This window comes from Buteo buteo, chromosome 4 (assembly GCF_964188355.1).
Source record: "Buteo buteo chromosome 4, bButBut1.hap1.1, whole genome shotgun sequence".
Lineage (NCBI taxonomy): Eukaryota > Metazoa > Chordata > Aves > Accipitriformes > Accipitridae > Buteo > Buteo buteo.
The window spans coordinates 28,930,556-28,952,276 of NC_134174.1; the positions used below are offsets into that span (position 1 = coordinate 28,930,556).

The following is a 21,721-nucleotide window of genomic DNA, read 5'->3' on the forward strand; positions in this document are numbered from 1 at the left end:
TTTAATAAATGTAAAAGTTTATATTAAATTTACGATCAAGAAGATCTCAAAGGTTTTGGGATGAATTGCTAAGTTTTTCATAGTTCTACCTCAGACTTCTCCAGATGTCTCAGGCATAAATTTTTTTCTTATTCACCTCGTTAGTTGTTAATGTAGTGTTGACCATGATCCTGATAACTTGATGGAATCTCTAAGTTGCTTACCTCATTAAATTGTGAAGTAATGTATTGCATTCTGTATTTCTTAAAAAAAAAAGAAAAAAGAATGGTGCTCTGACATTGCAGTGGGATGTCCTCAAATGATAGAATTATGAAAAATCAGGTTTGGGTATAATAAAAGTGTCTTTACTTCTGCTTAGCTTCCAGCTGCCATCACATGAATCTGAACACCTGTAATTAAAGGGAATTAGTATGAGAACAGGTGCAAAAAAAAGTTCACCATTTCAAAAGAGAAATCAGTGATCACAAGAAGTGTATGTTCACTCTGAGTAAGGCTTCCTCTGGTTTGAAGGCTGGCTTTCCTGGGAGGACCTGTGGTACATTCCAGAGCCACTAGTGCATACCTCAAACTGAATAAAAAGACCATCTCTTCATCGTCTACATTATTTTACTTAGCAACAAAAATAAATAGGGTCAACTCTTTTACTTCAATATAAAAACAACCTAGAAGAAGTGAAGAGTACTGAACCTGTACTCTACCAAAACTGCGTGATATTCAGAAAGCATAACTCTCTTTTTTTATTTTTCAGCAGTAAATTATTGAATCTGTATCCAAGCAGACCATGGTATTTTCATTACCTTATGGGCCCAAATCTTTGTACAAGTTCAGGGAGCAGTGCAGGAGAAACTAGCACTGTCCTCTGAGCAACTAGCATTGCGCTCTCGTGCTGCAAGTCACAATTAGGCTAATCCAGGTCATTTATTACATTTGGTGTAACTGAACTAAGTATGAGAGATTAAAGTGGCAAGATACGCAGCCTGATTCTTATGAAATGCAGTTTACCTAGGAGTACGTATCAGTTTAGATCAATTGGAATTCAATCCCAGAAGTGAGGCTGGGGCTGACATGTAACTGGGACAGACATACCTAAAGGACATACACGTAGCTCTGGTTTTCAATTAGAGAACTTGTTTTTGTTAACATTTCACAGCAAACCAAAGCCAGCTGACACCTCCTTGAATGCAGCATCTCCTGCTGTTAGAACTGCAACCAAGCATCAAGAAACCTCCAAGGCACCATCTGCCATGGTACAGCCTGTGTCTGTACCTGTCCAGCCTGTGTCAACACCAGTTAATCAGGTAGGGGAGACAATACGCTGAATTTCAGGGACCAAAAGCAAGGTCTTAAGAAGGTGTTTCTTCTGCAGTTTGTGACTCAGGACCCCCAAATTTCCTAGTTTTTGCTCTGCTGTTCAACTTCAGCTTTGAACCTTACAGCCACACAGTAGTCGCATACACAGAAGACACGTCCTGCCTACTCGCTAACCTTTAGCACCTGGCAAAGGGAAGGGAACCTTTCATCCCCAGGTTACAGGCATCTCTGCGGCAGTGAGCAGAAGGAGCAGCTGCCGCTAGCTCAGCCAGCGGCGGGCATCTGTGTGCGCTCCAGCAGGTCAGAGACTGCATGCCGCGAAGGGCATTTGGATGCGTAAGTCAGCTCGCTGGCCTCTTCACATTGCAGACTGACTCATTCACTTTCAATAGCAGCAGCCGGTAACTTTTTCCTCTCCCTCTCTACAGAACTCACTTGAAATAATTTTCTTTCAATGAAACTTATTCTAAGCTAAATAATTTCACTACTATGTTTACTTTTATATGTAGATATGCTTATGTATCACATAACATTTTAATATCCCTATCAAAGAGTATCTAATTAATGTTAGCAGGCATTTCCTAATAGGAAAGAAGAGCCATATTTACTTAAAACTGAAAAGTTAATGAGAAACTCACTTTACACTGCCTTTTCAATGTTTACAGCCTAGAATTAGGTGGTAACCAAGAAACAGATACTGAATAGGTGAAGTAATGGATGTTTACTTTTGACTACAAAGAGAACAGAAGTAAGCCTTTGCGACATTTTGCCATTTTGACAGAGGTTGCCTAAGTCGAAAGTGATAGGTATCTCAAAAATTACCACTTATAATCTTGCTGACTTGTAAGACACCATCTAAAAATTTGGTTGTTTCCTGAGATACTGAATCACTAATTCTGCTCTTCTGGGCAGCTTCTATTTCACTAAAAGGAAAAACTCTATTTATCAAGTTATATAAGGAAGTTTCCCAGGAGGAGAATAACTTAATTCTGATTTCACTGAGTAGGATCAATAGGGTGATATACCACCTCTGTAAATTGTTTGGTTTTGGCAAAGGAGAAGAATTACAAGATTAAGACTTGACTTAACTTTTCCCTATTAACATCCATAAATTTTGTAAGTAAGAATTCTTAAAAGGAGACTACTACCAAGCAGCCTACGCAGATTTGCCTTAGTGAAGTATCAATGAAAGTTGTTATAATACACTGCAGTGAAGTTTTCCCTGCCACAATTAACTCAAAAAAGCAATAACAGCATTTTTGTTACTCAGGCAGCAACCCATCCAGGAAGATCACTAGCACTTGTCTACAATACAGCAACTTTTATTCATTTGTTCATTCATGTGATGTTTTGCAATCTACAGGCTCAAAGCCCCACTAACTATTTGCAAGGACTGGATGGAAGACCTATAATTGCTGCTCCTGTATTTACAAAGGTAATTTGTTCTATGACATATTTGAAAACTAAAGAGGTCAATTAATTGTATGGAGAGATAATTAAAATTTTCTAGCCATCAAAGATAAAAAAAGGAATTCTGCATTTCTTAAGCCATCCAAGGATTTAAGTACCTTTATGAAATCTTACTGAAACCAGTATTACTTCCAGACCAATAAGACATTTACTGACTGTCTATTCATTTTCTCTATTAGATGTTACAGGATATTTCAGCTTCTGAGGGGCAGCTTGTTGTCTTTGAATGTCGGGTGAAAGGAGCTCCTTCCCCAAGGGTTGAATGGTATAGAGAAGGAACACTGATAGAAGATTCTCCAGATTTTAGGATATTACAGAAAAGTATGTTTCTTGCATGGAAATATTGTGTCTAATAAAATAGAGGCAAGCAACAAAATTGCTAACATAGCAACACTTTGAATTTCTTCTTACAATGGTAAGAACTATAAAAGCCATATTTATGGCAATAAATGTGGGTTCCAGAAGGCAAAACTGTGGATGAATTGAACAGCATACTCACAGGTAGTATTCTTCTGAGATTCCCCAAACTATTGAACTGTTTTGCCTTCTGTTTGATCCCTCTGCCACTTCAATGTCCTTTTCTAATTCAGCCTTACTTCTGCTGTTTGGTTTTGGTTTTGCACCATTTATGTAGAGTTCTGTTGCCTGTAGATCCCTCATGTTTTAGTTAAGTGCTATTGTAATAGTGCTTATGGGCAGCGGATTGCTTTTTTATCCACAAAAGTAACCTGATGTACACGTTAGCATGCCTACAGATACATGTGTGTGCACATAATACACGATAGGTTGTAAACATATACTTCTACTTTAATCTTCAAATGCGGTCAAAACATCTGCAGTTTTCTTATAAGTCACTGGAATGCTAAAATTGCTAAAACTCAATAGGAATTCCTTAAATACCACACTAAATCAAACCTAAATTAAACAATGTTTTATCATAACTTGATTTCATGTCTGTAATCATTTCAGAAATTGTCTTCGACACACAATAAAGTAGTACTAAGATTGCAGAAAAATACTTTTGCAGAATTTATTTCCTATTCATAAGTTCTCAAAAGTTTTCATAAGTGTTCATATTGTCAGTGGATTTGACATACCACTGAGTACAAGGCCTGGCTGTCTCCAGCATCCCTTAAACAGAAAATTGGATCAAAAGGAGTATTGTATCATATTGAGAAGATCAAGCTTCATATTTAGTGCTTAAGAAAAAAAAATATTGGCAAAAGTACATATATTCAATCTACTAATTCTGCTCTTCTTCCCTTTAGAACCACGATCTATGGCTGAACCAGGTAAGGATCATCAAAAGGCTCATACTTTTTTGATTATTCAAATGTGGTGATTTAAATTCACAAAATATTAATTATTTAAACTCCATAATTTAATTAACATTTCTTCTTTTCACCATGTTCTGTAACTACTAGTGAGATGCATTTCACTGTAGACTGTTCCATAAACATATCATTTGAATTAATTCTATCACTTTTGAAGAAAAACAATGTTTCCATTCTGCTTTGACCCAGTTCTAAATTAGGACCTAAATGTTACCACCTTATGAGCTAAAGATTAACAAAATTAATGTATGAGGGTCCCCTATATATCTGAGGTTCAGAAGTACACCAGATGATGTAGAACTGAGCTATTTTTATCTAGTTTACCAGTTAGGGAGCATTGCATCAGATGTTTAGCCATGTCAGCCATTCCCTTTGCTCCCTACCAGCGTAATATGAGAGTATCACATCACGTGTTCCACCCCTGATATCAGCAAATCCTATAAAAGTGTCTGGATTTGCTAATTTCAAGGGTCAGAGCAGAATGTAGGCTACTCTGCATGATTTGAGCAAAGGAGCCTTATAGATCTTGATTTCTCCTCCATGAGACAATTACTCTCTTGGTTATGCTTTTCACTATTAAAAATATAAAGCTGTCCCTCTTAAGATAGAAAATTACCAAAGGAGTATTAATTCTTACAGTATATAAACTTCTGTAACTCTTCTCCTTGCCCTATTAAAAGTTTTTTACCCCAAAAAGTATCTTGAAAGAGACTTCCTCTCTTGGCAATGTCTCTCGCTGAGACTTAGGAATGAATAAATGGAGCTTCTACCAGAACCCACCGATGCTGTTCCTTTACTGTCCAGTGGCATCACTGCTGAGTAATGTGAAGCAGTTTTCAGAGGGTAATCAGTTGGGTGCAGTTGTCACTGCCTCATCATCTGCTGCTCGTTGAGAAGGAATCTGGATTTCCATGCATGCAGTGGTTGGCAAATCCAAGTACTATAAACTAGATATTATAATGCCTTAAACTAGTTCTATGATCCTAGTACTATAATAAACTATTATTCTTCTATAGTTGTTAGCAAATAATCTCTTTGTTGCTACTGGATTTTCCTCAGCAATGACATGAAACAATCAAATTAAGTGCGGTATGGTCTTCTACAGAAATACTCGTAAAATATTAATCCTGTAGGGTTTTAGGAAAGTTTCTTGCAAAATGGTAGCAAAATAGTCACTGACTAGTTGAAGAAATGTTATCAGCCCACATTTCAATCCACTTTAGATGTTACTCTCCCTCCCCATCCCAGCTACCCGCCCAAATGAAAGATTTAAAATCCTATCACCTTAGGTATTTGTTAGCTGGTACTGCTGCCTGGACATGTCAGATACTCATCAGACAGGAATGTCATAACTCCAGATTGACTTTTCAAGAAGGAATTTAAATTTTGCTAGTACAATTTTGCGAGCACATTTTTGGTGCCCATTAGTCTTCTTCACAAAGAAGCGAAAAGGCAACTTTCTATATGCACAATTAGCACAATCCCCTCTATCTGCAAATCTGCACTGGTACTTTTGGAAAATGCCAGCCTATATGTATGTGTTTTGTATTTCTTCACCTTACAGAGTGACTCCACTTGAATTGTTCCCAGTTAATTATAACTAATCTTTCAATCTGCAGAGATAAAAATACATATATTTTAGTGAGTTGTGGGTACAGAGTACACTCTATTTCTCTAAATTAAATTTTAAGTTCTTCAGAGAGAAAGTCTGTACTTCACGTGATTAGGAAAACATTTTCTAATGTTTTCCAAACACTGCTGACACCTGTTCTTCACTTTCATTGGGCATGCTGGAGCACAGAGGGTACCAGTTGCTGCAGACAATGCTGGTAACAGCTGCTGCACACAAAGGCTGCCAAAATTGATAATACTGATGAAACTAAAATCAACTGAGCAAGGTGGAAAACCTTAAGGAAATGTCCCTGAGGGTAGTGAAGGCTTTGTGTGTTTGTCCAATGCATGTTCACTGCAAGTAATAACACTGCTCTGATGCTTTGCAGAGGAAATTTGTACTCTCGTTATTGCTGAAGTCTTTTCAGAAGATTCTGGCAGTTTCACCTGTACTGCAAGCAATAAATACGGCACAGTCTCTAGTATAGCTCACCTAACTGTCAAAGGTAAGAGTTTGTTTTAGTCCTTTGCTTGCTAGTAAATACAAGGCAGAGCCACCTGCTGCACTGTGCAGTCCAGGCTGCTTATCGAACATACAGATTGCTATGTCTTTTCAAAATGTCCTTCCCCAATTAGAAATGTGAAGGAACAAGGAACATTAGGGAATGAATCCCACACAGCCCTTCCAAAAACACAACTCTTGCTGACCTCAAGAGTTCGGCAATAGCCATTTTTGGAATCTCTGTGGACTGTCTAGTTTGCTGTTTCAATAACCCTTTGGTGCAGAGCCCAAAGGAGGAAACCTCAGAACAGATTCTTTCATACTGCCTCCGCGATTTATGCTGCCAAGGCACTAAGCAGTTAGGTGAGCAAAGTACAGTACATAAAAGCATAGTACACTGTTGACTCCAATTCAGCTCAAGTTCTGGCAGTGTTCTTCATAATGAAAAAGTTAAAGAATTCTCTGAAAAGAAAGTTTGTATTTCAAAGATGCTAGTGGAATTCACAGGGCACATGGCTGAAGACCACTGCTGGATCTTCCAAACTAGAACTGTGTCTCTTTTCCCCCCACTTTTACAATCTTCCTTTGTTAAGGGAATTCGTTGTTAAACAAATGAGGTCAAACAACTCACTCCAATAGCTGGAAGGACATCAGAGTGAGTTTTTCCAGCTGTAACTTTTCTGATTTCATTTCACTATAATTATGATATTTACATATCACCGAAACTTGGATATTTGCTATTTCAGCATCTGAAGACACTAGTAATGCTGCTACCCTTCACCCAATGAGCTCAATCAACTTAATTGCTGCTGAACATCAACCTCCCCCATGTACTCCTTCCCCTCGTGTAGTAAATCAAACCCCCAAACCTAAACTTGAAGGTGTTCTTGTGAACCACAATGAACCCAGATCGAGTTCCAAGATAGGTCTCCGTGTGCACTTCAAGCTGCCTGAAGATGATAAAGGAAGTGAATCATCTTCAGAGGATGGACCTGGTGCTACAAACCAAATCAGACCCAACTATTTCCAAGAGAGGATAAATGGACAGCCAATGAAAATACCAGAGCCGACATCGCCATCCAAGGAACCCCCCCCAGTATTGGCTAAACCAAAGCTGTAAGTAAAAGGATTCTAACTCTCAGGAACATCACTGATAGTACTTAGTATTTATAGACCAGGACACTATTGCACCAGAGCAAAAAACTCAAACGCAGAACAAAAAAGACAGTATCACATGGTGCTGGCCTAATTAACCATGCTCTTAGAAATACATATTCTACAGAGATAGATATTTTTTTCTGTATATGCCTCTTGGGAAAAGTGTTCTCCAATTTTAGATATTTTTTTCTGTATATGTAAAATAAAAGCAGGTTCTCCAATTATATGTCACTCTGAGTATGTAATTTTGCCCAAACCAGACATATGTAGTCTTATACATAGTATGGGCTAGCAACTAGCTAGCAACTGTAAGGCCATAAGGCCTTACTCAAAGGCCATAACTCATGACTTTTATGTCTCAAAAACATAATCTCCTTCTAAAACAGATAAAATACTTAGAAATGTTTGATAATGTGAAACCACTTGGTCTAAAAAGCACCTGCATGATTATTAGCCAAAATGCTGGTTTCAGAACCCACTTTAATAGGAGCTAAATAACCGCAATCTGCCTTACAAATGCTCATTTAAAATCCAATAAACCAAATCCTACTCTTAGTTATACAAGCAGAGAAGTACTAAGGTGACAGGGCAGAATTGGACAATGCTATCCCTTAAATATCTTCAAGTAAGATTTATATTTACATTTCATGTGTTAAAATGTAAGAATCGCCTTCAGTCAAATAATTTTCAAACAAAAACCTTTTGTGCCTCTGGCAAAGAAGGGCAGAAGAAGGAAAAGTTTAGTTTAGTAGCAAACTAATATTATGCTCTTCTCATAATGTTAAGAGAATATGTCATGTAACAGTTTCCGCTACCTCTTACTGTATCACAGGATCTAGAACTATTCTCTTCCAATTCACATATGGAAATGTAGTCAGCCAGCACATTCAGGGCTCGTAACCAATTTTGCTCATCTTTGTTCTATATGCAGTGATCAGACCCAGTTAAAACAGCTCCACAACCAGGTCTTGCTTGAACAACAGCAGGTGCATCAGATACCTACAAGAGAACTGTCATTCAACACAGCTTTACTGAATTCTGCTACTTCACTCCATCAACAGTCCACCTCAACTACATACAAACAAAGCAAAGCTTCTGCTTCGCAAGCATTCAGCTATACCCGACCTAAGCAGTTCCTACCATCACAAACCACACCGCCTACCAGCTCCAGTTCTAGCTCCTCAGTTACAACATTCAGCAATGTCCCTCAAGGAACTCAAAGAACAAATAACAAGGAAAATTTCACAGGAAATCCTCCACCTGCCCAATCAAGGTCTTCAGGAGGGTTTACAAGCAAAAGTGAACAGTCTCTACCAAGCCCTAAAGAATCCATGGTGCTTCCATTAACACTTTCTACATCTAGTGCAAAACAGGTTCAGCCACAGAGTGTGACTCCTGCTCCTATCTCCCCAACTGGCCGGATTCAGAATCCAGTAGCTTTCCTTAGTGCTGTTCTGCCTTCACTTCCTACTGTGCCATCAACCAATGCTATGGGACTGCCCAGAAGTACACCAGCCACGTAAGTAGCATAAACCATATGCGCAGAAGCAGGGACAAGAAATACTCATAAAGGAAACTAAGATGTGTTTCTGTTCAAGGGTTCAGTGGGGAGCTTACTGAAATGCAAGTAATTAATAAAACAGAAAAGTGAGTTATTCATATATTCTGGTCATTTCATCTAACATTTACATTCAGTTTAGAAAGCAAGGAATAGTAGCTTCTATAATAAGATACATCAAGGGTAAGATAAATTCAAGATAGAGAAATGTGAGTTTATAAACAGGTATATACAAGAATTTGGGGGCTCAGAGATTTGTAAGACTGTACTAGTGGGAGAAAAGAGATTTCATGGCGTTGCAGGGTAAGCCACTCTAAGACCATTTGCCTGTATGAGCTATAAAAACATTCTTACCTATTGTAAGCAACAAGTAAAGTTTTAAAAGGTACCTCATAATGTAAGTTATTTCTTAGTCCAGGTAAATCTAAGAAATAACTTAAGTAAAGGTATTTTTCTGGTTGCAATACTTTCTATATTTAAAGTCCCCCAGAAATCTCAGGAGAATTAATGGTTTGCACATAAATATTTTAATTGACAGCCAGCATGATTTCTGTGACAAAATGGCTACCACCATACATGCAAGTAAGGATGATGATGTACCGGAAAGGTCATGGCCTTAAGAGTTCCTTCTTTACTAGTAGAGTTGAAATTAATATCCCTTTTGTGGACTATGTGAACCTTGTGTTAGCATGGCTAGTGCCAGCAGATTGATACAATTTTTTATTAATAGAACTTCAAATTCTGCATAAAGGAAGGAATATTTCCACCTTTTACCAATGGTACACTTCAAGGTAGTGATAGCCATCAGTAAGTCACAATCTCCTACTTATCCTGCTGATACTACATCAACCAATCTGTAATTATAACAGAAAAAAAAAGTGTCCCTGTATATATAGCATGCACCACTCTGTGTGCCAAGAAACCCTGCCTTCAAACCATTACTGCACTCCTATTCACAGACTTCCCAGTGGCCCAGCACAGCCACATAATCGCCATTACCCTGTAGCACATGCCTGGAGGCCTTCACAGCCCTGGCATCATGGGCAGGCATACACAATAAAGTTATAAGGTTCACAGTGAAGGTTTTAACTATACCCATCTCAAGCCTGTGGCCTGCTTTCACAACATGGCAACAGCAAGCAAAAAACAACTGCAACTACTCATCCACTCTCCTTCCTCCCCTTCAGAGCTGGTGCACAAGTGCTCAAGCACTATTCTCTTTGCATTAATGACACTTAACCCTTGCAAAGTGCTTTACTTTTTCTAACTGCTGTACAGGCATTACCAAATAAATCCTTACAATATGCCTACCAGGTAGAGTAGTTAAATATTGTTTTCTTCATTTCATCTTTCCTGGGTCCCAGCCCAGAGCTGAATTCCCACATAACTGGAGCTCATCATGCTGAGATTCAAATCTAGATCTCTACATGGGAGAGAGTAAAAGTGAGGGCACAAAAGATCAGGAAGGAACCTGAACAGTATCTGTGCTAATCTGTGAATATCTATTGAAGCTTCAGCTTCCTTATTTGGCATTATCAGTTATAATAACTCTGGTTACAAAAGCAGCGAGAGATCAGCATGTCTGTGGAACAATAAAAGGAAGGTATCTTGCGCAGCAATCATCAGTTATAGCTTTTACCTGGATACTGTCCTGGTTTCAGCCGGGATAGAGTTAACTGTCTTCCTAGTAGCTAGGAAGCTACTAGTTTTATTTCACTCAGGATATTGCTGGCTGGGGTTAAACCACGACAACCCCTTGTTATTAAGATCCCAAGTCCTGGGATCCCACTACTGGAACGTTGCAGACTCTCTAGTAGTGTCCTGCTGCTGTGCTTCAGTGGTGCACTCTCACAGTCTCACGACAGTCCTATTTAAGAATTTAACCGTTTTCAAACCTTACTAAAATAAAGCAGACTACATCTATAAAATGAAAATAAAAAGAACTGTTGATGTTAGGTGCCATAAAAGGGTGAGAGAAATGAAAGAAGTAAAAGTACATGGAAAGAGTAAATGATCAATGAAGATGTGAGATAAAGATCAATGAGGAAATGCATTAACTTTTAAATTATTGCCTGATCCAGTAAAATGTACAAATTGTATACCTATGGTAATACCTATATACATTTCTTTAGCATTCATTGTGACATCATTATTCCAGGATAAATATAAATGGAACTTAGAGGCTTATTACAGTATTATAATGCTTATTCTCTATAAGATGTGTGTCCTTAATTCCTACTGGCATGGGAATGGGATGCACCATTAAAATAGTATCAAAAAATCTAATCCCATATTGTGCTTTGGCTTCTACGTAAATAAATAGTAGGTTCCTCCAGACAACTGAAGCGTAACATATCATATCACACAGGTGACAAAAAAAAATACATACTGGTTGCTGCATGTTAGTATCAGAATTTTCTTTTAATAGCCCGACCCAGGGATTAACAAAGAAAAATCTGAAGCCTCTGCCATTAGCAACAGATGATTCTATTCGGGAAAATAAAGCTGCACTTGTAAAGGACCTGGAAAGAAAACTGCATTTCAGAGAGGATGTTAATCAACAAAGTAGTCAGCAGGTAAGAAAATCAAGTATTATTAAAATAAATTTTACACATGAACAAGACATGTATTATGACTTGTGGATTGTGCAGTTGACCAGCTATGCTACTTTGTGGAGTGAGCTTTGGTGGCAAGTACTGGTTTGGAATAGCAAACAGGAGCTTTAAATAGGAAGTATGAGGGGATGCAGCTGTAGAGCGTTTACTTTGTGTCTGAGTAGCATTTTTAATTTCTGATCATCTCTATTACAGACCGGTAGGAATGTAAAACTTTTTTCTTTTCATGGAAGCTTCTGTACATTGGATTTCATTTTTTCACTTTACAAGTTGCTCAACTCGTTGTGCACATACACATTCATACACTATATTTTTAACACAAATTAAGGAGTAATCAAACTGGTTAAGAAAAAGTTTCTAGTTTTTCTTTGGTTGAACTAAAATACAGAATGTAATTTTTAGCATTTGACCTATTTTTCCAAATCTCCCAACTTAAATGAATTGACAGGGACTTGTGAGGAACTTAACAAAGTTTTTGGTAGCTGTTACTGGCATACACCAAACTTCAGGCCTAGCATTATTAGAGTTTAGCAAAATAACAAGCCTTTTGCAGAGTTCAGGGAACTAAATATCGGTTCATTCTTAACTGGAATCAATAAATTCACTGGATCTGGGCAGTGAAGAAAGTGAAGAAAGTGAAAGTGAAGAAGAAATAAAAAATGAAATAATACTTTGAGGTTGAAATCACTATAAATCAGGTTCAACCACCCTCAGGTAACAGTGGGACACACTAAGGACTGCTAGAGAGCTGTTCTGTCTGTAGGTGATCATGCTACTCTCACCGTGGCCACAGAGCCCTCCACAGCTGTCCCACCAGCTCAGGCTTAACACAGCAATTAATGGTTTACCCTGATCTGTCGTCAACAAGGGAACTCTTCACAACGTCTGTTAGCCTTCTGACAGAGAACATGCAAAGATAAGCAAAAAGCTGTGGAGTCTCTGGAGCAAATTACCCTCTGTGGACAACTGCAGTGTAATCCCTGTTTTTTTAATTTTGCTGTTGACCTTTCTTTCTGACAGATCACGCTGCCAAAGCACTTTGAGTAAAACAACTGGCAAGCGGTATGTTTTGCAGATGAATCACAAGTGTTACAATTTGTGCTTGCTATGGTAGTAAAACAAATTATTTGGAGCGCTACTGTGAAATACCAATCAGTCTTTCGAGTTAACTGCATGATAACCCCTTTAGAAACAATGATCACTACTAGTGTCAAAGTTATCTGCTGACAGCAAAAGTTATTTATACACTTATTCGCTATTCTGTATGAGAGCAAACCAAAATCTTGATTCCCAAATCCCCCAAACACTGGAAAACTTCAAAGCTGTCATTTCTCTAATTGTTATGGTAATTAGAATGCCAATGGTAATGAGCTACAAAACAATTTTAGGATTGCTCAATAAAAGTTCCCTCATTTTCCCCTGAGTTCCCACCTTTAATCACTTCTGATTTTATTCTTCCACACTGAGGAAAACCACTGCTCAGACTGACTCCAGCAAATTCGAGTCTGAGTTTTCTCCTCAGTGAAAGCAGTGATTATTTAAAGAGATGAGAGGATGCATAGTATCTACCAAAATTCCTATTGCTCTGCCATTTATATAACAGTCAACATCGTGAGAATAATATGTTGGAGTGCTGGATTCACACCCATAGATTTTGTCTTGTTTTTTCCTTTTCCTCCTAATTAACACAGAATTAAAAAGGAGACATTTTCAACCTATATATAGCATATCTGCATTAAATTGATTATTATAATGGTAGGGAGGGGCTTCTCATTCACTTTCTCATAAATACGAATGCAACCCTCTCCTCCGTGTTAGAGATCACTGCATAATGAATGGAGTACAGCATCCAATAAGAATCTCAAAGTGTTGGCTTCTTTGTATTTTCTACATGGTATTTTAAAAATTCCTTCTCACAAAATGTGTCCTATAGTGTATTTTTATTTAGCAAATTGTATTGTAACCCTGTATTTCAATAGCAGCATTTGGTCTCATTTACAATATCTGCAGAGCATGTAGGGATCATCCAGAATGAAAGCTGCAGATGACAAGTCTGTGCCTTAAACTACTGTTATTGTCTTATATTACTATATAAAGTGCAGTAATGAACATGAGTGATTTACATTCTGGTGCTCTATTTATTATCTATCATTGACTTCCGTATGAAAAGTGTTTAGCTTACAAGTCAAGATTTTCCTAAGTGTCAGCATTATGCACTCGGCATGATATCTAATAATCCAGATGTACTCCTTCTGTTTCATCCAGTACATCATTCATCACCAACAATAAAGAAATCCAGAATCAGAACATAGTTGGTAATTTCGCTGATGTTGCATGAGACAGAACAGATTAGTCTCTGGTCTTCTACAGCTATGATAATCATGCAGTGCTGACAGAAATACAAACATGATTTTGCCAAGATTCTAGCTGCAACTTTGATCAAGTACATGCAATAACAAGCTGTCATTTTTACCAGAAAAAAATGCCATACCTGTCATTTATGCAGATGGTAGTATGCTATATTGCCAGGTGAAATTTCATCACAATTAGGAGTGTTGAAAAAAATGTGGTTTGGTTTTACCAAATGTCTTCAGTCAGATTTGCTCAGTTCTTTCAAACAGAAGATACACTAAATGAGGATTAGCTTTATGCAATTGCAGGAACAGGTTAGGACAAATCCTGGAATATAGGAGACTTCACTCAGTTTCTTCCTTGGCCTGAAGACAGTCAAATTTGTAACTTAACTCCCATAAGGACAGCCTAACTCCTTGCCAGTGGGTACGTGTATTGTTGGTGCTGTCCCAGGTTGCACAAATACTTAAGCATTCTTTATCAGCAGGATAAAAATCTGGAAATTCCACCTTTCAGAACAGCTTCCGCAACAGGAGATCCGAGCCTTTCTCTCACCTTCTCCAGCTCAATGAATAAAACTTAAGACTTTCAGGCAGCGTAGAACAGGCCCTCCTTTAGCAGGACATTTCAGAGACCATTTCAGCTTAATGGTTAGGGTTGTTTGAGGAAGCTGCTAGAATCCTTTCTTCCAGTTCGTGTTGGAGAAAAGAAACATAGACAGAGAGACAGAGAGAGAAAAAGAGAATCACGCTCCTGCCTAGCAACTAGGACAAACACCTGGATTCTTGTCCTTGCTGTAGTGGATGTTTCAGTATTTCTGCAAAGTGAAAGAGGACAAGAAGGACGAAGAACTTCCCTGTCCACTCATCTCCACCCCCATAATGTTTTATTAGCATGGAGCTCAGAGCTTCCTCTTGGAGGCCGAGGTTGAAATCCTGTGAAACACAGCATCCAAGTCTCATAACTTCAGTGAGTGTCTGGGCTACTGCACCATTTGAAGAAAGCAGAGTACACCCAGTGTTATCTCTGCTTCCAAAATCTGTCAGTCTAGTCCATTGGGCCTTTTATTTTCCTTAGAAGTAAAATATCTTGGTAATATTCAGTTAGTACATGTCATGTAGAAACAAAAAGACATGTGGGGAGAAAAGGGCAGACGGAGAATTTGGGGGGATTTTGGCAAATGGAAAAAAATGTAAATGTATAATGCAAACTGATTCTTTTACCCTGGTATTTGAAAACATTTACAGGCTTCACCAATGGGACTATAAATAGAGGAAATTCAGTTTTACAGGCAAAACTTAGAAATTAATGATATTATCTCCTCAAAACTTTGCTATACAAATAATATAAAACAGAAAGATGAGGTAATTAAACCTCAAAATCCTATACAGTAATAAAGGAATTTATACCTTTTGGTTATAAGAACTACAAACTGTGCTGACATATCTGTGTCATTTACTATGAAGAATATCATGTGGCAATGCTGGTTGGTTGTGTCTTATGTAAGACCCAGATAGCAGCATGGTCACTGCCTTATTTTTAGGACAAAGAGTAAACCTACAGCTGTTTAGAAAGTTATGTACAGCCCTCACATGAATATTCTTACTTTTGCTAGGGAATACTTTATAAGAACTTTCAGAGCAGAAGAGACGCAGGGTTTGCCCAGAAACTTTTACACCATTAAAAACCACAGCCTGTAAAACCATAAGCAGAATCTAACTCATCGCACAGGCCACATCACCACTAACACCCCAATGCTGATCAAACAGAATCATCTCCTCACAGTTCCCATACTAAGCAGTCAGCCTCAGAAAGGTCCCAAGAATCACCAAGAACTCTGTTCCCTAGAGCACAAGAATTACACTTAATTCCTTAATTCAATCACTCCAAAAGTCTTGCTCAAAAACAAGCTTCACAGCGTCTCTCAAAGGTCAGCCAATGTAGGCAATTTTGGACTAAGGATGGGAGTTAAACCACAAGGAGTCCTCACAGAAGTTTGTTTGCTCTGTACTAGAAATGAGAAGAGATTTAAGAACCTGACCACGACAGATTACCAGATCTTGATATTAATAGGTATAAACTCCCAATAATCGTGGGAATGAAGAGTTGAACAACCACTTGTAGCTGTCTTCTCAAGACCTAGATCTGATCAACAACAAAGTAGAGACAGGTATTCCTGGTAAAGATCCTGGCTTGCAGAACTCATCACCTAGGAAAGGCAACCTGAGCTCCTCATGCTTTCACACATACTCCTAAGCCACTCACTCCAGCTGAGAAGTCTGGGGGAGCTGGAGATGCAAACCTCATTTGCTTTCTCTTCTGTCTTCCTATTGCTCAATCACTTTGAGCTGAACTATATTTCAAATATTGTCTAGCTGTGTACCACAGATGACTTGCTAGACTCTTCAAGGGTTTGTGTTTACATTTGGAGAGCGTGATATTCATGCCTTGTGCCATTTAAGACAGCCCAACATAATTAATCTGCAAGAAGGAAGGCGCTTCAGTGATACTTCTTCATGGGAGATGATAAGTGAAGATAAGCATGCACATTGGATGTGTTGTTTTTTGATTCCCACTGTTGAGGGGGGCTGGGGGGGCAGGAAGGAGAGAGAATCCAAACAGAAGATTTCAGTCAGAGTAGCCTAGATGAGACTTTGAAGCCAAGGAGTATTACAACTTGGAAACAGATGCTGAGATGCAATATATGCCAGTTTCTTAGATAAACCGTTAACTGGATATAGAATAATTCTGCCAAAAAGCCAATCTAGCAAAAGTTACAAAACTGGGATTAAATTGGGAAATTTGTCTGGAGCTGGCAATGAGTGGCAAACAGAATTATGTTTTCATACAGTATATGAGAATCAACATTCAAATAAAGTTCCTCTAGCCTTTCTACTTGTGGTAATTTCCATGGGTTACTATGCTAACATCAGATTATTTTGATGCTACAAGCTTCTACTAACTGTTAGCACGTATTTTCACTAAGATCTGAATCCTGCTAAAGTCAACAGCAAGATAGGTTTTAACTTCAACAGATCCAGGATTTTAGAACATATATTTACACACAAAGTTGCTTAGAAAATTACAGGAATTACTACAGTCTGTGCAATTCCCCTTTTTGCCAAAAAGGTTCACAGGTAGCAGAATGGCCCAGGAGCTAGATTACTTGATTCAAGATCTAGCAGACCATGATCCAACTCTCTGCTCTGTCACAGATTTTCTGTGTTACCTTAAGAGGTCACTTAGCTTATTTAGGCCTCAGTTTCCCATACGTAAAATGCAGGTAACAGCCCTGCCCTGAAGGGTGCCTTGCTGTCAGGCGCTCAAAAAGTGATGGTGATGGAGCCAAACAGATTGATCACCAAGACAAAATTATGTCAATCTGTACCTTCAACAAAACTTGCATTGAGAGAAGATTTTGTTTGCCATACTGGTCAAATTACAACCACCCAGCAGCACACACAATATTGCCAAGGCAGTGCAAAGGCTAGCAACTCCCCAGAAGAGACGCTGCATTTCACTTCTCCATCTGCCCCAAATTTCCACTAGAACTTGTACGACATTTTTTTTTTTCCTTTTGAGTTAACTTTCTTCTAGCTCACTCCTGCAGAACAGGTCACTGTGGCATTGGATGACCGCCAGTGATGGCAGGAGGAATGTGTGGGAACATAAAAGTATGAGCAGGGAGGGAAGTGGGGGAATGCTGCTGTTAGCACAAGCTGGCAACTAAACTGGTTCAGCTACATTGTCAAACCATATGCTGAATACAATACATGTCTCTGTGGCAATAACATCGTGCAGCTCGCTCACAAGGTGCTACTAATGACTAGAGAAAAATGGTGCAGAACTGCTTAAGACACATATTCACCAGCACACTTCCTGGCTTTGGTCTGGCCAGTTTTAAGTCTTTTACCCTTCTAGCTATACCCTGACAATATTAATGCAACAACCACTGCCTACTCCTCTTTTGCTAATGCATGTTTGTGAAATATCCAGGTTTCAAAAGTTGCAGTCTACTCAGCATATACAGATACAGATAATTACATACAATTACAATATAAATATGTCATATATATTCTAATTTGTACAGAACATTAACAATTCTAGATAGGAGCTTGAATTTTACAGTTTTCTAGCTGGGAGATAGCACAGTTTTAAATATCTGGCTACTATATTAAACAAGTGTGTGAATTCCTGTCTGAAAAAACTTCATGTTCCAGAAAAGTTGCCAAAAAGCAGCTGAAACCCTACATTTTTGACCCCAAACCAGAGCCTGAACCTTTGTATTCTTTCCCCTAGTCTCCTCCGTATGCTGAACTGCAGCCTAGTTTTAACACTGCGCCCAGTGATCACGTTGACTTGTTCTTTGCGTGACACTTTACGAAATACTTGTCTGAACCACAACCACAAACACTTTGCCCTACTCCACTTATGTAATCACATTCAGAAATAGTTTTATGGCTTATGTGGTAAAAACAGTTCTTCAGAAAGCCATATTAACAACTGTTTTCTGTTCTTCCTAATCCTAGAAGAAAATTTTCCAAACAAGCAAAAAACTCCAAGATTATATTTATTCTCTATACAACTGTGTATTTCCACTTATTTCAGAGATTCCTGTTCTTTATAAGAAGTTTAGTGTAATAACTTCAGTCTATGTATGTTGGTGTTAAAATTTGGTGTGTAAATTTATATAAGCATATATATGCACACTGAACGACACATTTAGAAAGACAAAGACTGAAGTATGAGCACAACACACAGGCAAAACTTTGGGGCTGTGATAACCTTAACTTTGTTATTTTCTAATTTAAAATATATTTTTGAATATAACTCCTTAAAATGACCAGTCCAAACACATGCAGTCAGCCTGCACAGTTCTTAGCCAAAGACTGTTGTGTTTGCATGGAAACACAATGACTCGTGGCTTCCATGGGCAGAGAAGCAGCTGCCAGTAATGACAGCCCAGTGTTGATAGTAGAGCAATATGCATTTGTTCTGACAAACCGCTGCTTTTATTTTAAACCTTTTTCTGTGTAGGCACATACATCCAGAGCCACATACACTCAAGAAATGTGAGAGAAAACCTGTCCATGATTAGCTTCAAAATGGCCCATGAGATGCATCCCTTCCTCTATCATATTTTCTTCTGGAAGCAGTCATATGAAAAGGAAGAACTGCCCTTATTTCTTAATGAAGTAAAGTTTGTAAGAAGTTACTATCTTCAGCACGTCAGCCAGGAAAAAATTGATACACTGTGTTCACAGAAAACTTTTTCAGAGCTAAAACAGACGCAAGAAACATGAGGTTAATTACAGTTTGGAAAATAATTCCTTTAAGTTTAATTTATGTTAGTTCGTTGGACAACTTAAGACAAACCTGTACCTTTGGAGTAGAGGAAATAAAAGGCGTTAATTGTCTCTACCTATTGGTTTCCATCTGTAAGCCATCATGGCTACGGCAACGCTACACTATTAATTTCTTATTACATACCATGACTTCTTTTGGACAGCAATGAAGCTGAAAAAAAAAAAATCAGTATGAAAAACTGCTGACTAAACTCAACTATCTATAAACAGTACTGGACTCTCCATTAGCTTGCAGTATTTCTTTGACTTTTAACTCCACTCTGTAGCATTTTGTTCTGGAGTCAACACCTTACTCATTAACATGATGCCTTGAAAGTATGATGGTAATGCCTTCCTAGCCCCATTACTTCCTTTTGCTAGAGAACATCATATGATGAAAAACTCACTCCAGGGACCAAGCAATGATTCTCCAGTCTTCAACTATACAGTTAATGATGTATTAAAAGTACAATACTGCCTTTTTAATTTGAAACATTATTCTTGTCATTAGCAATTTTCATTTCCAAAACCTGCTTTTGACACAGTCACCAGAAAACTGAAGTAAAGAAAAATTTGATCTAGAAATTAGCTACATCATTCTGAAAAAAGTAATCACATTCATGCTTTGTAGATCTAATGAAACATGCATATAGCTCAATAAAGTTGAAGACTGTATACAACTAAGATAGTCCAGTGGCAGATTTATGTACTGCCATAAAAGAATGATGTTAAGTGCTGGTAAGGTTCACAGGGCAGTAAATAACTGGTCTGCTGACCTCCAGATTACACAGATTGAACGGTTTTGTATGCGAAGCAGATGCAGGCCCCCTTAATTTTTATTCCTTTGTTCTTTATTATTTTGCACTTTAAAACTAAAAGGTGTTGGCTCTTGCAAAAGCCCTCTTCCAATTTCTAGTCTTCTAGACTACTGCTTTCAGGTTGCTATCTGACTCTGAGAAGTTTTAACACTTTTCATCCCCGCTCATTCTACTTTAACTGGAGTTCAGATTTGCCTTCTCCAACTAAAAATTCTTCACAGACTTACTGTGTCTAGCTTCTGAGATAACCAATTTGTGAGTCACTTCACCTACTCTGTCCAGCAGCTCTGTTGCCCTCTAAACATATATAACACTTGAAAAACAGCTTACCTTTACAAAGGGAATAACAGTGCTCAGAAGTGCTCAAATATGATAAATGAGAAACATGTATGCAAAACAATGCATTTAGCTTTATAACTATGCTGTCATATAACCAATATCCAGAAATAATTACATAATTTTTGAGAGGTTCATTACACAAGAAACAGTAACATGTTTAAACAGGCAGAAATGAGATACTCTGTACCATACTTGCTACGTTGCCCTGACCTTTATTCATGTAACAAATCATTAGATGATGGAAAGGGAAGGAGGGAAAGAGATTACCCCTACCTTAATTAATCCTTAATTAGCCTCCACATTTCCAAAGGACACAGCATGTGAAATCCCTGACAACAAATTCATTCTTAGAAGAATTACATATATTATCTTCAGGTCCTACTGGAAAATTCAGACACTCAAGGTAATCCTTTCTTAGTAGGTCAATTTTTTTTGCCACCGATTTTGCTCTCTGCTGCCAAGAACTACCTAAACAACATGAAGGAAACTATTTTAAGTTCCCAAAGAAGTAGAAGGAAACAAAGTTCCACATATATTAAATATGTTCTTCAGTACATTGCTTGCAACAAAGTATTTAGGTTTGAATTCCTTAATTTTTGGGAGACTCTAGAAATAAAGTGTGACTGCAGTACATTTTGGTGACATGGCTGCTGCTTGGAACATAGTAGTCACTCTCTGAATTTTACTTGATTCTTCCTTCCTAAAAACACATAGGCCTTTTCTCAGTATCAAGGGTAAAAGACTGATTGCTTAACTTTCCCTTGGAACACTATAACCAGCTCTTGCCATCTAAATGTAAAAATGATAGCTTTGGTTGGTCAGAAATCAGAGAATCTTCGGTTTTACACTGGCTTAACTGAGATTAGAATTTGATCTATTAAAGCAATTTGTTGAGACATGCTGCGTGAAAGAAAAAAAAGCTCAACAAGATGAAACTTTATAAGGCTGTCTGCTGATCACCAGCTGTTGGCCAGCCCACAGAGCAAACAAAGCCAACTAAGAGAGTGGATGATACCATCTAGTGGCTGGCTCCCACCCTTTGGCGCATGGCTGGCACACTTCTACAGACCTCAGGCTCAAAAATCTCCTGCTTGGCAAAGCTGTACTCGCAGCGGTACTTTTGAAGAATGTATCAGAGAGCAGAGTGTCCCTGTCAGAGTGGAGGGAGAGTGTTAAAGGTAAGGAAGGTATCTTGAAGTGGGGACCCAGCGATCTTAGCTCCCTGTGAACGCTCCTGTTACCTTGTAATTACTGGCACGGCTCCAGAGCTGTGTGGAAGGAACAGCCCTGCAGCATCGGAGAAGAAGA

The 21,721-nt window shown here is 38.3% G+C and overlaps 2 protein-coding genes across 4 annotated transcripts in view; one reads left to right on the top strand and one right to left on the bottom strand.

The window, feature by feature from the left end:
* MYPN (myopalladin) overlaps positions 1 to 21,721 on the top strand; it is a 79,083-nt gene that overhangs the window by 41,118 nt on the left and 16,244 nt on the right. For all 3 annotated transcript variants that reach the window (XM_075025311.1, XM_075025310.1, XM_075025312.1), the window contains exons 5-12: positions 1,151 to 1,298; positions 2,675 to 2,746; positions 2,961 to 3,102; positions 4,050 to 4,073; positions 6,116 to 6,232; positions 6,975 to 7,344; positions 8,318 to 8,905; positions 11,373 to 11,520. In XM_075025311.1, the coding sequence (XP_074881412.1) occupies positions 1,151 to 1,298; positions 2,675 to 2,746; positions 2,961 to 3,102; positions 4,050 to 4,073; positions 6,116 to 6,232; positions 6,975 to 7,344; positions 8,318 to 8,905; positions 11,373 to 11,520 (1,609 nt within the window). The remainder of the gene's footprint in view (positions 1 to 1,150; positions 1,299 to 2,674; positions 2,747 to 2,960; positions 3,103 to 4,049; positions 4,074 to 6,115; positions 6,233 to 6,974; positions 7,345 to 8,317; positions 8,906 to 11,372; positions 11,521 to 21,721) is intronic.
* PBLD (phenazine biosynthesis like protein domain containing) overlaps positions 144 to 21,721 on the bottom strand; it is an 80,664-nt gene continuing 59,086 nt past the window's right edge. The window contains exon 9 of the mRNA XM_075025322.1: positions 144 to 389. Within this exon, the coding sequence (XP_074881423.1) occupies positions 355 to 389 (35 nt within the window). The 3' untranslated portion in view covers positions 144 to 354. The remainder of the gene's footprint in view (positions 390 to 21,721) is intronic.